We start from the raw sequence: 15,148 nt of genomic DNA, 5'->3' as shown, positions 1-15,148 counted from the left end.
TTATACTATTGCAGAATAGTTATCGTTTAATTGGCGTGGTACTGGAGATTCTAGCTGCACATCACTTGCAACTAATTCTGGAACGCCTGACATCTCTCTGTTGTTTGTGGTTGCCAGTTCATCAACATAATTTCCATTCCTAGGGCAGCCAGGAACCCACCTGGTTTTGCAAAGCTTCTAACGCATTAGCTTCGCGAATGCTGGCTGGGGAATTCTGGGAGTTGAAGTCCAGACATCTTCAAGTTGCCAAGCTTGAGAAACACTGTTCTAACAGTTTGCTATCACTTGCTGATTACCCTGTCACTGGCCTGTATGGTTTAATTCCCCATTGTTAACTCCCCTTTTACTCTGATAGAGGCATTCTTCCCCCTCATCCTCTTTAGCCACAAAATGGAAATGGTGTATATACTATTCCTGTCTGCGTAAAGCTCTCTTTTGTCTATAATCTTCAATTGAATGAAATAATGCATCACAGGCCAGCAAATGGTAAAAAGTCGAGGATTACCTGAAGTCCTTTTCCCCGGTTGTTCTCTGGCAGCTGTCCTTTAAGTTAGATTGTTTGTGCAGAGATTAGTGCCTATTGATAGCCCAGTTTTCCAGGAATCGTTTGTCCCTGCTGCATTTGAAATTGTATGTATGTTGCCAATCCCTATCTAATTTATCAAACTAAACTGTTTAGTTATTTTATTTAGCCAATATCGTATGCAATAATCTTGGACAAAAGCAGAGTTACAGATTTCACTCATCAAATAAACAACTTCTATAGCTATACCTATATATCTATATAGCTATAAACATGTGCTTGCAAACGTATGATTAATCACTGTTGAAATACAGTTATGCACAGATTGTAAGCAAAGCTTCAATGTCCTCTATTTTTATAAAATCTAAAATAAATGTTGGACTGGAATCCAAACACACTCAGGTTTGCAATAGAAAGCCCTGCCCAACACCACCAACACCCCCCCCCCCAAGTTCTCAAAGAGGGCAACGCATATGTGGCAGTCCTGCAGAAAAGGAAACATCTCGCCCCTAAATTTGGGGAAGAGGCAAGAGGCACTTGCTCCAGATTGCAAAATACTGTGTTATTTGTAAGAAGAGATATTTTTAGTAATGTATTATTAGCTTGAAATCTTTCTCCTTTCAGATAAAACTATTAAATTATGGAAAATCAGTGAAAGGGATAAAAGAGCTGAAGGTTATAACTTGAAAGATGAAGATGGACGACTTCGGGATCCATTTAGAATCACAGCGCTACGGGTATTTCTTTAGCATTAGTAATAAAATCTGAATAATGTCCGAACCTGTCATGTTGCATTTAAGCCATGAAATAATCATTTCTGAGCTACAGTGCTATAATACTTTTTTTTAAATTTATTTCTGTGGCAGCTTTTTCTTAATATATTGTAAATGGTCACAGAATCAGTGCCCACAAACATAAATGTAAGAAAGCTGCTGTTTGGAGAATCATTATCAAGAAAATCAGCCATAGGCATTTTAAGCTCTCTGAGCTACACTTGACCCTTAAATCCTATCATACGGCCCTTTCCAACCAGAGGTAGAAATTGGCAGCAGTTCTGTTCCTTTGGGTGGAAAACAAATGAAAGCATAAATCCTAAATCAGATTTAATAGTTTAAAAAGAAAATTCCACCATCCCCTCTCTCAACCTAGCTTCTCATTATTGCCTTGTCTGTCCCCCAATCCCTGTATTATTACATACATACACCCTGTGGTTACTAACAGGTTGCCACTGCCTAGTATAGACGATCCTAATCTGGATGGTCTGGTTTTGTTTTTCTATATCCCTTTAATGTAGAGCTTCTGAAATTCACTATCCTGCTGCATAAAAAGACTAAAGAAAAACAGAATTTGAAATAGTTGATCTTCTATATTGAATAACATCATCTGCTTGATGCAGAACATTTAAATGCTATGTGAAGGTTAAGTTTCATTTTAGTTGTGAGTAGTGTATGTCAGTTAATGTAATTATTTTGGAAGATTTTTACTGCGTCAGCTAATTTTTCAACCATAAAGAAGTAAGCTATCACTATACTTTTTGCAGGATAGTTCCCTCCCTCCCTCCCTATTTTATGAAGCCCATCTCACCCATAAGGTGGTTCTGGGTGCCTTTCATTGTCAGGATATATTCTTATATGGTCTCTATCTGAAATAGCTCTGTCACCCCCACCCCACCCCAACAATTTACCTGTAAAGTGATAGGGATGTCTGGGATTCCCTGACAAGGTAAAGCAGGGGTGTCAAACTTTGCAACAAGGAGATAGTGAGGTAGATCATCTTAAATTCAGGATTGTCTTCTATTTATTATATCCCACAATGTTTTTGAGATGATGACACTTGTAATATTACACCAACTTGGATGCAAGATGTTGAGCACATGAAAAGCCCAGATGATGCAGTTTTACAAAGCATATTAATGTAATTACACACAGTTATCTTTATAATTTTTAAAAATCACAACAAGCAGATACACTTTTTAGCAGAGTGTGTTAGCATGCTTGCTTCTTTCTAAATCCTATTGATACTTCAGACACTTGTTATTTGTTAATAAGAGGTTAACATGAGGCATTTTATTCTGAAACTTCTCTAGAATGTTAGCATTTGCTACTAGAACTCAGTGTTACACCAGGTAACCAGAATTTGCCCCCCCCCCAAAAAAAAAAATAACGATTATAATACGAATAAGGCAGCAGTAGTTTGTGGCAGTATCACCTTTGTAATCATAACCCAGGTTAAAATTGGATACTCACTTCCCTTGAAGTAATTCCATTGAATTTATTTCCATGGGGACATAGATTGGGCAGTTTGAGCAAGCTGCCTTGTAATTAAAACTTTTTAAATGGTTTTTGAAAAAAATGCTTTAAATGCTATCGGACTAATTTGAAGTTTTAAATTAATATCTTTTTCTCAATTTTTAGGTGCCAATATTGAAACCCATGGATCTCATGGTAGAAGCAAGTCCCCGAAGGATATTTGCAAATGCACACACATATCACATAAACTCTATTTCAGTCAATAGTGATCATGAAACATACCTTTCTGCAGATGACCTAAGAATCAACCTGTGGCATTTAGAAATCACAGATAGAAGTTTTAGTATCCTTTTTATGTAAGAAAAAAATGTATAAATATAGTAGAGTGAAATAGTTACTGTTTAATACTTGGTTAAGTCTCAGTAGATGGCAGCACCTGACTGATCTAAGTAGAACTGGTTAGAATTTAACTTAAATTAGACCACCAAAGAATCCGGATCCGTAGACTAGAGCAGAAAATTGAAGTACATCCTAAAAGGCAGTGGCATATCTTTTTCATGACCCTGGCAAGAAAAGTGACAATTCTTATTGGCTTTGCTGGGTGTATTGCGTTTGTTTACAGCTGATGCACACTGGATCACTGGAAAAGCCAAAGAATACCAAGGAGAAGTCAGTATTTGCCTCATTGGTTTTAGAAAGGCTTCAATTGTATCAGTCATGTCAAGCTGTGGGATGTGCTTAGAAGAATGGAAATCTTGGGAGATCTTCTGGTCCTCCTGAAAAAACTATGAACCGAGCATGTTGAAACAGCTTAAGGTTTGGCAAAGGAGTGAAACGAGGCTATATACTTTCCCCTGATCTTTTCAGCCTTTAGGCTGACTGTCCATTGAAGAAATTTGAATTAAAAGAAGATTAAAAGAACACGGTGGTTTTAAAATTGGAGAAAGAAACATCAGTAGCCTGCATTGTGCTTATGTCCTCCTCTGATAGCCGAAAATGCAAAGGACCTACAAGTTCTAGTAATGTCCAGGAATTTAATGAAAAAGATGGGACTAAAATTAAATATAAAAAAGACCAAACTTGACAGTGGCTACAAAAACTAACCTTACAGTTGACAATGAAGATATCAAAATGTTAGGAATCTTCTGCCTTTTGGGGTTATTTGTAAAGGAAAAAATGAAGGATTGGGCCACTAACTAGAACTTGGTATAGCAACCGTGAAGGCCTTGGAAAAGTTATTCAGATGATGTGATGTTTTATACTTAAGAAAGATCAGAATTGTGCAGGATTTCCTGTGACACTAGGGAAACTAAAGTTGGACTTTGAAGACAAAGGTTATTCATAGTTATGGAATTTGGAGAAGACTCACATGGATGCCACAGAGAGCGAAGAAAACGTGGATCATCAAACTAATCAATCTTGAGTTCTCACTTGAACATGACACACATGGCCAGAATTGAATCATCCTTTGACCATATCATGCCAAGACTTTCTGAGAAGGTTCTAATGTTGGAAGAAAAAAGAAGAGGATGACAAAAGCAAGATGGTTGGACTCAGGTACAGTAGCAACAAGTGGAAGGACCAGGAAGACCTGAAGGACCAGATTAGAGAGACATTGTGGTGAAATTAGTCTTTCTTTGTGATTGCTAATGGAGTCAACACTGACTGACAGCACATAATCAGGACTCTTTAAATGTGTTAATTCAATGGCTTGACTACATTCAAAGATAGTATGAATTCTTCTGACCCCTTGAATATACAGTGCCTGTTGGCTTGTTCATAAATTAGAAGCCTCATATAAAGTGCTAACTTCATTTAACGTAATTGTACAGCGAAAGTGAAATTACAAAACACCATAGTTTTGTTATGTTCTTGAATCCTACATATCTGAAATGCTAAACAGTTAAAATTATGTCAATAAATGGTAAACATTTTCATAAAGCTGTTCTGAAATTTAAGTGACTGTTTTAGAAACCATTAAATGCCACAGATAAAGGTTCTGAATGTTGCAACAGAATTTTATTTAAAGATTTTGTAACATTTCTCCTGTATAAAGTTGGATTTTTGGGATAACCAAATCGGTATTAACCTTTACAAGCAACTTTCAGATATCGTAGACATAAAGCCTGCTAATATGGAGGAATTAACAGAGGTGATAACTGCAGCAGAATTTCATCCTCATCATTGTAACGTGTTTGTCTACAGCAGTAGCAAAGGAACTATTCGGCTCTGTGACATGCGTTCTTCTGCCCTTTGTGATAGGCATTCAAAATGTAAGTAGTTAGGCTTTATAAAGCACATTCGGAAATGGGTATGTTCATTTTTGTGAATTACTAAACAAATTGCCAGTAAAGGACTTTTCAATATCATTCCTACGGTGAAAGAATTGCATTTTAAAGAATAGAAAATCAACCTATTGTTTTAGATCAGGGGTGTCAAAACTGGCGGCCCACAGGCCGGATGTATCACATGCAGGCCACACCCACCCCAGCTCAGCAAATGGGAAAAACGTTGCAAAATGTCACGTGACAGTTACGTGACACGGAGAGTTTGACACCCGTGTTTTAGATAGTTCTTAAGCAAGGATAACGTGTGAGACGTAACTAATATAATTTAATTTGCCCATTTATAAAATATAGCTGCTCGGTTTTTGGCAATCCTATCTTAACTAGTTGGTTTTTTAAAAAAAAAACTTTTAAAAAGTTTCAGTATATTTTTGCTATATCAGTTGGGTTGGTAGAACATAATCTCTGTTAATAATGGCTATAATTTATGTTGACAGAACAAAACCATCTATTACAAATCTCTTTTTTAATGTGTTGGATTTGAAATAGTATGTAAACATTTCTAAACTCAAACATCCCACATTCTGAAGGGTTGTCTCAAGGTCATGGTCTTAGTTTTGAGTCTGCTAATTTTTTTTAAAAAAAATATTCAATTGGAACTCCCCCTAATATATTTTTTAAAAGAATTCAATTGTTAAAGCTGTAATTGTAGTTAAGTTTGAGAAATACTAATACTCTGTTGCAATTTGTAGTTAGATATTGAGAGAAAAAATAATTGTGATAGCCATTAGTTTTGAGGTTGGACTTTTTTTTCCCCCAGCTTAATGCTTATGCATAGTAAGTATTGTTGCTCCTAATCTGGTGCCATTTAAAAAATGGAAATAGGCTCCTGAGAAGCTTGTACAAATATAGAACCATGAAGTAGCTTAATATGCATTCATCTCCCCCCCCTCCCCCTCCCCAGGAACAGTACTCAAAGTGGCTAGGAATAAAATGCAAATTAAATTACAAAGCTGTTAACAATTAGGATGTAAAATTATTTGACCCGTGAACAGCCTGAGAAATTAGAAAAGGTTATCTATCTTTGGGATGATTTAGGCCAAATTCCGTGGTTTCATGGATGGGTAAAGGGAGATTTTGCACTAACCTTCCATTGACCTGTCATGAATGGTATATGTCATGGCGGCTTCTGCCGTAGGTTCTGGGGGAGTGTTAGGGCTGGGCTGGGGAAGGCTTTGGATCCGATTGTGATCCAAATTCCCTACATTTTCCAGGCATACTTCTGGAGTGAATGGGAAACTCTTTATCAGCCCCTGGAGCTGAGGTCATTACTTGCTTTCCCTTGGGGAATGTAATGGGAAGAGGTGGGTTTTTTTAAATAAATAAAAAAAAGACCAATTGGCGAGATAATATTCTTACAAAGGTAAAAGCTGCAACCCTCTCTTCTGCCCTAGCTGGCATGAGCACAGCAGAACTCAGGAAGTGGAGGATCCTCCGGGAAAGGTTCTCTTTCCCCCACCTTATTGGATTGGTTTGCCAGGTAGTATCTCCAAGCCTTTTAAACTCTTTTCTTATTATTAGATAACTCTGCTTATGAAAGCCTGAAATGACTGCTTTCATAAATAAATAAATAGAAAGCTAGACTTCTCCTCAACCTGTGGTTCAATGTAGTTTCCAGAAATAAAATATTTCATGATTATACGTTGATCATTTTTAATAGGACTTTACCACTTAAAACGTTTAGGAGCTCACGTTTTGAAAATAATTTGTTTTCTGATTACAACTGTTTCAGAATAAATGATGTGAGCAAACAGGAGGAGCTCTTAGGGTTTTATGCAGTTTCCCTGATTCTACTAGTTGATTTTCAGGTCCAAGATGCTTACATTGTACAAAGACTTTTGTACACTGATTGCTAGAATTTTCCTTCCCATAAACTATACCCTGAGCTATTAGATTGTTAGCAGAGGAATTCTTGCAGATCCCACCTTGTATATGTTTAATATCAAGAACTGTTAGTTTTCAAAATCATGGGGAATTATGATATGGAACAACATTTTAAATTAAATGTAAGCCCTTTTCTAGTTTAGAAAGGGACTTAAAATTTATAATTTTATCCAATCTATTTAGACCTGTATTTCTGTTTCTATTTATATGGCTACCACCTCAACCTTGTGATTTAGGGTGGCAAACAACAATTTAAAAGAAAAAAATAATATCACTGTTTTGTATTTATATTTGGTGAAATGTGTTTTACTGTTGATTACTTTTACATTGTTCAAGAGCCTGAAGCCATTGATTGGGGAGAATATTGTTTGTTGAATATTTAACTATAAAGTTTATAAATTGAAGATCAGCGGAGATTAGCAAAAGCAACATTATTTCTGTATGACTAAGGAAATGCTGATAAAACTCGGAGGTTAAGCTGCGTTAGCAAGGAGAAAATTAAAACTTCAATTTCTTTACTTTTGTTGAGCACAAATAGTTGTTCATAAGGGCCTGCTGTGGTACCTGCAGAGCCCCCTCCAAGTTGGTTGGTTTGGTGGTTTTAGGTTAATAAAATCAATAAACAAGAAACTGGAACATTGCAGATAATCAGATCTTTTATCTTTGAAGTATTTTTTCTGGTCTTAATACACATTGTTAGAAAACAGAGATTTGGAAGAAGAGTGCCATCCTACTCAGAGGTTATGCCAGTCAACTTGTTATGATAGAGAGCAACCCATAGAGCAAGCCCCCCCCGCCCCCAATGCTGTGGCTTGTTCAAAACCAGGCCGTGCAAGTGGCGAGTAAGTGTGTGTGTGTGTGTGTTTGTGTGTAGCACCACTTTCGTGGGCAGGGGGCACTCATTAAGCTCCATTTGCACATGCACAACAGAACCTCTTTCCCCCGCCCCTCTGTCAGACAAGCCAGAAAGGTTATCTTAGGACTCTTTGCCACTTTAAAAAATTATGGTAGATACAAAAGAGGTTTTGTTTCTACAGGTTACATTTTTCTATATATATATTATATTAAAAATTAAAATTGACACGGTTGCTGCTGCCACTTCTCACAATTATTTGATAGGATTTCAATATTGTATTATGTTTCCACTTAATATTAATATTCATTTCATGAAACCCAGAGAGAGTCTTGAGGTACCCCCAGGATCTTAGGACCACATTTAAGGAATATTAATGTAGAGCAACGTGTAAGTGTATATGTGTATCCAAAGTCACCTTGGTACCCATTCTAACAGGCAGAGAAGAGACATTTCTTTAATTTATTAAACGTATATGCCACCGATCTCATTGTGAAGCTACTCTGGGCTTTCAAGCTCTATTTCAGTAACTCTCAAGGCATACTGTCTGGAAATACAGGTAGTCCTCGACTTATGACCACAATTGAATCCAAAATTTATGTTGTTAAGTGAGGTTTGCCCTGTTTACGACTTTTCTTGGCACGGTTGTTAAATGAATCACTGCGGTTATTAAGTTAGTAATCCGGTTGTTAAGCGAATCTGGCTTTCCCATTGACTTTGCTTGTCAGTAGGTCACAAAAGGGGATCGCATGACCTTGGGACACTACAAGAGTCATAAATATGAAGCAGTTGCCAAACATCTGAATTTTGATCACCTGACCATGGGGAAGCTGCAAAGGCCGTAACTCTGAAAAACAGTTACCTTGAACAGTAACCGTTCAACGGTAACAATGAACGGACGCTAAGTGAACTATTGTAAGTCAAGGACTACCTGTAGCTGCTTTAGCTAAGGTTAAATTTATTGAAAAGGTAACAATGTTCATCTACATAATTATTAACCGTTTTCATCCTATCTTGTAATTCTCAGTCTTTGAGGAGCCTGAAGATCCCAGCAGCAGATCATTCTTTTCAGAAATAATATCTTCAATATCTGATGTAAAATTCAGTCACAGTGGTCGATACATGATGACCCGAGACTATCTTTCAGTTAAAGTATGGGATCTAAATATGGAAAACAGGCCAGTAGAGACCTATCAGGTATAGTCTTCATGCTTTAAAAAAAGGGAAAACAGGCACTCTGCAGTGGAAAACCTCCTCACACTCTTCTGCACTTGTATATTTTAAGGTTCATGAATATCTCCGGAGCAAACTCTGTTCGCTGTATGAGAATGACTGCATCTTTGACAAATTTGAATGCTGCTGGAATGGTTCGGATAGGTAAGTCTGCTTTATATAATTGAAAAGTTTTCCTGAATATTGGAAATGGTGATATTGTCTTAACTGCGGCTAAAATAAAGAGGTACGGTTCACTTTAACATATTTGCAGTATAATAGTGGATTATCCAGAATTTGCTAGTCCGTTGAAAAGGCCAACATTTGCAAACCCTCCTCTGCCGCTAAATGGTGACAGGTGGTAGCAGGCATAATAGATTAATAAAGGTTCCCCCAGATGTGTATTCATAACTATGATCCACTTTGAAATTTTCATACCATTTGATTGGATCTGAATTCACCCTTTGAATTTGGAGGAGCCGAGGTGGCGCAGTGGTTAGGGTGCAGTACTGCAGGCCACTTCAGCTGACTGCAGTTCTGCAGTTCAGCAGTTCTAATCTCACCGGCTCAAGGTTGACTCAGCCTTCCATCCTTCCGAGGTGGGTGAAATGAGGACCCGGATTGTTGTTGGGGGCGATATGCTGACTCTGTAAACCGCTTAGAGAGGGCTGGAAGCCCTATGAAGGATATTTAAAGGATATTCAATTTTATGCCTGTGTTTTCTTCAGTTTAAAATGGATTTTATGCAATTACCTAGATGCTGTCAATCCATAACATATCACTGCCATATTTCCTGCTGTCTTCAATTTATAGGTCATTTTACATGACAGCATTTTTTGATAATGTAGGCCAAAGAGTCCGGAGTCGACATTACAGTCATCTGATCTTCATTTTGAATGGATGGTGGTAGGTCTTAAAAAACTAAAATAATGTCCAGAATCCCTTTAAAGGCTTATCGTTATTTTTCTTTATAAAACAGATCTGAGAAATCATGCCAGTTATCTAATGGTCTACTGTGGCATTTTTATAGTGCCAGTTTGGGTGTTGAGGCATTAAATGTATCTAGAATAGGGTGTTTAAAATGGAATGCATTGAATAAATGCTGTCATGTAAAATGGCCTATAAATTGAAGACAGCAGGAAATATGGCAGTGATATATTAAGGATTGACAGCATCTAGGTAATTGCATAAAATCCATTTTAAACTGAAGAAAACACAGGCATAAAATTGAATATCCTTTAAAAACAAGAGCGGAATGTTTAAAGATTACAGCAGTATGGCAAAACAGCTGATTTTGAGAGATAGAGAGAGTTCAGTTTACATTAAATCTCCCTGGAACTGGCATTCTACACTTAGGACCATGGGGGTCATCAGAGGGGCTACTGCTAGCCAGAACTGCATTTTGAGGGGAGGGGAAAGGATACCCTCAACTTATTCTATCTCAAGACACAGGTGAATGTTGCTAATCTTTCTAATCCTGAGGTCTGTACCCATAAAATGCTCTTAAGAAGTTGTAATTAGCATAATTAGCTATGTTGATAGTATAAAGACTTACAGACTTCAACTGTACATTTGGTGACACAAATGATGAGTGAATAACACCAATCTACAAATCTGATCTTTGAGTCAACAGTCCATTTCTACAGCAGATGCAATAATGCTTAGCTGAATAATTGAGCCAATCTTAATAAAGTCCAACCCATTACAATAGTCAGGCACATTTTCATTGTCATTCCTGGATTTTGTGATATTCTATAAAATATTTGCAGGTACGCTATTATTATAGTGCATTCATTAGCAAATTAGTGACTATTAAGTATGAAATAAAAGATGTATTATTTTCTCTTAGCTTGTATATTGTTTGTGATTCTCTTGTAATTGCTTTAACAATTTATTTAAAGAGTTCTATTACGTATGTATATTTTTTTAAAAAGTTCTTGTTTAAAAATAAGGTTAAAAGTGTCAGTCCTGTAGTTCCTGTTTTCTGAAATTGGGTGATTATTTAGGGGGGCCTTACGGTCCTTGTTTTCATCCGAGACAAGAGAGTAAAAGGTGGTTCTTTCTTCCTTCCCTGCAGTGCCATTATGACTGGCTCCTATAACAACTTCTTTCGGATGTTTGATCGGAATACCCGGAGAGATCTTACACTAGAGGCCTCCAGAGAAAGTAGCAAACCTCGAGCGATCTTAAAGCCCCGGAAAGTCTGTACGGGTGGCAAAAGAAAGAAAGATGAAATAAGTGTTGACAGTTTGGACTTCAATAAGAAGATCCTCCACACTGCCTGGCACCCAGCGGAGAACATCATCGCTGTAGCTGCAACCAATAACTTGTATATATTCCAAGACAAAATTAATTAAAGACGGCTCATTTGAGGACAGAGTTGTCGTCTTGAATAGTTAAGCTCTGTTGTTTATCTGTCAGAGACGGCCGTGTTGTCCTTCCCGTAAAGAACATGGATGCACTTATTCCCCCTTATAGGCAAAGGAGAGAAACCGGCCTGGACTTGAGTTCGTGGGGTATTTCTGCCTTCAGTGAGGGGGGGGGGGGACATGGAATTGGTTTTTGTAAACAAGGAAAGCCCACTGGAAGCAGAATTGATGGACAATACTTAATAAAAGTCACTATTAAAAATGTATTTATTTAAGTCTGAGCCTTCCTTTCCAGTTGATAGACCAAAAATCTAACACCCAAGAAACAAATTGTCATAAAAATGTAATTTCTATCTCACATGCTCTTTATCTGCTGTAATATTTGGGCCTTTCAGAACATATATATTTGTGCTTTATGCCTGTGAACGCTCTTTCTCTGGCCTTCATCTAAGCTTTAGGTGTTTCTACCTTTGAGCATATAGGTAAGTCTGGAGTCGGGTGTGTAGACAGGTTTTTCATGTATATTTACTCACCAACTGTATCTATAACCACACCTTCTGGTGTAAACCACTTAATAAAAATAACAAACTATAAAAAAAAGTGTTTTTAAATCTGAAAGTATGTATTCAGTCTTTTTTATTGCATGTATTGAGATTGTGCAAGATACCCGATGGAAAGATTTGAAAAGTTGTCCCCTCAAAAATATTTATTATACAAAAAGAGCAGTTTTGGGTGGTGTCCTGCTGCTTCAAACTCTAAATTGAAATTTGTATCCAGCTGTCGTCTTTCCCTTCGTTTGTATATTGCTTTTCTATGTTCAAAAGAAGATATACGGTCTGCACACAAGAGGTGATGTGAAAAACAGCCCCTTTACTTACATGTAGCCTTAAACACATAATGGGCCATGTACATCAGAACTTTCAATAATCATTGTTTTGGTTAATAGTAAATATGCTTTACAATTAATGGTAATGTGCATGCATTAATGTGCATTACATTTTTTTTACCCTAGTTCAATGTTTTCAAGAAGATTTTTTTAAAATACTAAACTAGGCATAAGCAGACGCAAGCATATTGCCCCTGAAGCTCAACCTTGTATGTTATTAAAATTAATTATGCCAAACAGGAGCACATTTAGATGTATTTCAACTCTTAATCTGGGCCTGTGACACCAGGAGAGACCGACACCTGGCTGTCTGAAGGCTGATGTGGAAATGTATTTATACAATGCTAAATTTCCACTAGGAATGGGGGCAAAGAAAAATGCATCTCTTTGATGATATTTTTTTTCATAGAAGTAGGAATAACTCCCAGTATTTCACCATAAACATCCCTGGGAGTAAAACTCAGAAATCGCAGTGGGCACAATTTTGATAGATGACTTATCTTCCACTTTCTGCAAAGTTAACTGCTGAATGTGCCTATGAAATCCCCCTTAAAGTGCAGGCCCTCTGAGCTTCCTGGAGATAAGATAGGGTGATTTGTTAAAGCTCTAAATTAAATGAAGGTTTAATATGATTATTCAAAGTATGAGTAGGCAAGAGGAATGTGTCTCTGATCTTATCCTGTCAATGTTCACGGAGTGCCACTCATCCTCAGAATCTAACACCAATTGGGTGGATCTGAAAATAAAAACCATATACTGTATATCAGTTGTGACACTATTTGCAAATCTTGAAATGTGGAACCGATCGGTCACTTAACCCTTAGATTGACTTTGTTCCCTCCCTGCCTTCCTGCAAAACAAATACAATGGGTTTGTATATAATTGTTCTATTATTTTGATCAAAAAGTTTAATAAATTTTAAATGTTTACCTGAATTTGTACTGTGTACTTTAAAACTTTTTCAATGTTCTTTCCCTAAATTTGCATTAAATGCCTTTGAAATATATATATTTAATACTCATTGTGCAGTACTGTGCTAGTTGATAGCAGATGGTGGTCAAAAATAAGTTAAATTTGATTCTTCCTAGACCTGGTTCTCATTTGTATTTTGGGAATGCAAGTTCTGCTTTTTCCTCTTGTACCCTTGATTTTAAATCCTATTTTTAACATGTTTACGTGATTGTGCATATGAGATGTGTTCCATCCTAACAAAGATCATACATTTACAACGTTGATATTGCTTATATTCGATTGTTAATTATAAATTAGCAAATCAAAACTGCAGAGATGTTAATATTTTCAGTCTGAATGACTCCATCAATTTCTTCTATAGACATCAGTATTTAAGGAGTTCAATGGATGAAAATTAAGCATTTACTATTGTATCGCAGCCATCCTCCCCCCTTTCTTAAAGAAAGGCCTTTTTTGACATTGTTTGTAAAACGGAGCAGGTATTGCTGCCTTCTGCACGTCTGATTGGATTAATTTTAACTATCTGGCTCCTCATTATTTATGATACATTTTCTGCTCATGAGTATTCATAGCCTATGGAGACTTCGTGATTGCTTTTCCTCATTGCAAGTTTCAATTTATGTTCCCAGAAATTAAATTAAGGAATTGGATACTCTATAAAGCAAAATATCTTACCATCAACCCCCACCCCTCACCATCACTTTATCAGTGAGATAGGTAGCATATATATTTAATAAATACAAATAAAACTCTAGGGCTATAGATGTTTATAGGGTGAAAAATCAGGATTTTGGATGTGTACTCTGCTTACTAGGGAAAAAAAATATGGTAAAAATCTGGAGAGAGATGCAACAAGCATCTTTCATTTGTTTAAAGGGTTTTGTTATTGGCTGCAGCTAACTCCCTATTTTTGCCAGGACAGTCTCTCTTATCGGCCAATCATATAAAGTACCTTAAAAACTAAAAATTTGAATTTGAAAATTGTTTGCTTAGGCTTCAACCCTTTATTTTCTAAGATGGGCACATATGACTTCAATTTCCAAAGAGGACATTTGAAAACAACCCCAGAATAACATTTTATTTAGTTTCATCATACATTAGTGCACTAGAGAATTCAAAAGCAACATATAAGTTTACTTACTGCTTTTATTATTTTAGCACAGTAGCAACAAAAACATGTTTGACGTTTGATGCACTATTTCACAGCTTACTGATTTGATAAAAAGCTGGAAAATAACCACTTTATATGCTCACCATTTATCCGACATGATGGCCAGTAGTGACATTGTCGTAGAACTATTGTACACGCTTTTTGATTCATTTTTAAAAAAAGTTAAATCAGCAGTACAAATGTGATCACACAGTAGCTAATTGAAGAACAAACAATTTTCGAATAATATTGACTAGCTTACTAGATCAAGGCAAATCCCCATTTCACAAGTCTATGAAGGCTTCCAGTAAATGAAAATTAAAAAGAACCAAGTTTCTCTCATCAGATGATGGTGTATTTATTTAATTTGCAATCATCAAGATAATGGTCTACTAAACTATGGTCTTAAAAAAAAACGAACCGGTCTCTGAACCTGTTAAGTCAACCCATCTACACAGCTAACTATTTGAGCCTATGTGTCCTTTTTTCCCCAATCGAAGTGAATAAAGAATCTGTTCAAGACAAAACTTGTGGTGCTTCCACCGTTATAAATATATAGCAACTATATTAACGGCAAAATAAAGCCAAATTATTCAGTTGATCAAATAGCATTTACTACAAATGATGCAAGCTTGTGAAATATGTGGGCTTCGTTTCCCAGAATTCCCCAGCCAGTCATGCATTCTGGAAATTGAAGGACACACA

At 36.6% G+C, this 15,148-nt stretch overlaps 1 protein-coding gene across 1 annotated transcript in view; it reads left to right on the top strand.

The window, feature by feature from the left end:
- PPP2R2D (protein phosphatase 2 regulatory subunit Bdelta) overlaps positions 1–13,250 on the top strand; it is a 33,315-nt gene extending 20,065 nt beyond the window's left edge. Inside the window, exons 5-10 of the mRNA XM_032225281.1 lie at positions 1,148–1,260; positions 2,938–3,115; positions 4,881–5,045; positions 8,882–9,051; positions 9,140–9,231; positions 11,144–13,250. Coding sequence (XP_032081172.1) covers positions 1,148–1,260; positions 2,938–3,115; positions 4,881–5,045; positions 8,882–9,051; positions 9,140–9,231; positions 11,144–11,423 — 998 coding nt within the window. The 3' untranslated portion in view covers positions 11,424–13,250. The remainder of the gene's footprint in view (positions 1–1,147; positions 1,261–2,937; positions 3,116–4,880; positions 5,046–8,881; positions 9,052–9,139; positions 9,232–11,143) is intronic.
- Positions 13,251–15,148: the final 1,898 nt, after the last annotated feature.

The sequence above is a fragment of the Thamnophis elegans genome, chromosome 10, assembly GCF_009769535.1.
Source record: "Thamnophis elegans isolate rThaEle1 chromosome 10, rThaEle1.pri, whole genome shotgun sequence".
Taxonomy (NCBI): domain Eukaryota; kingdom Metazoa; phylum Chordata; class Lepidosauria; order Squamata; family Colubridae; genus Thamnophis; species Thamnophis elegans.
Note: the sequence above shows the minus strand (reverse complement) of the source record. Positions and strands in the feature narration are given on the sequence as shown.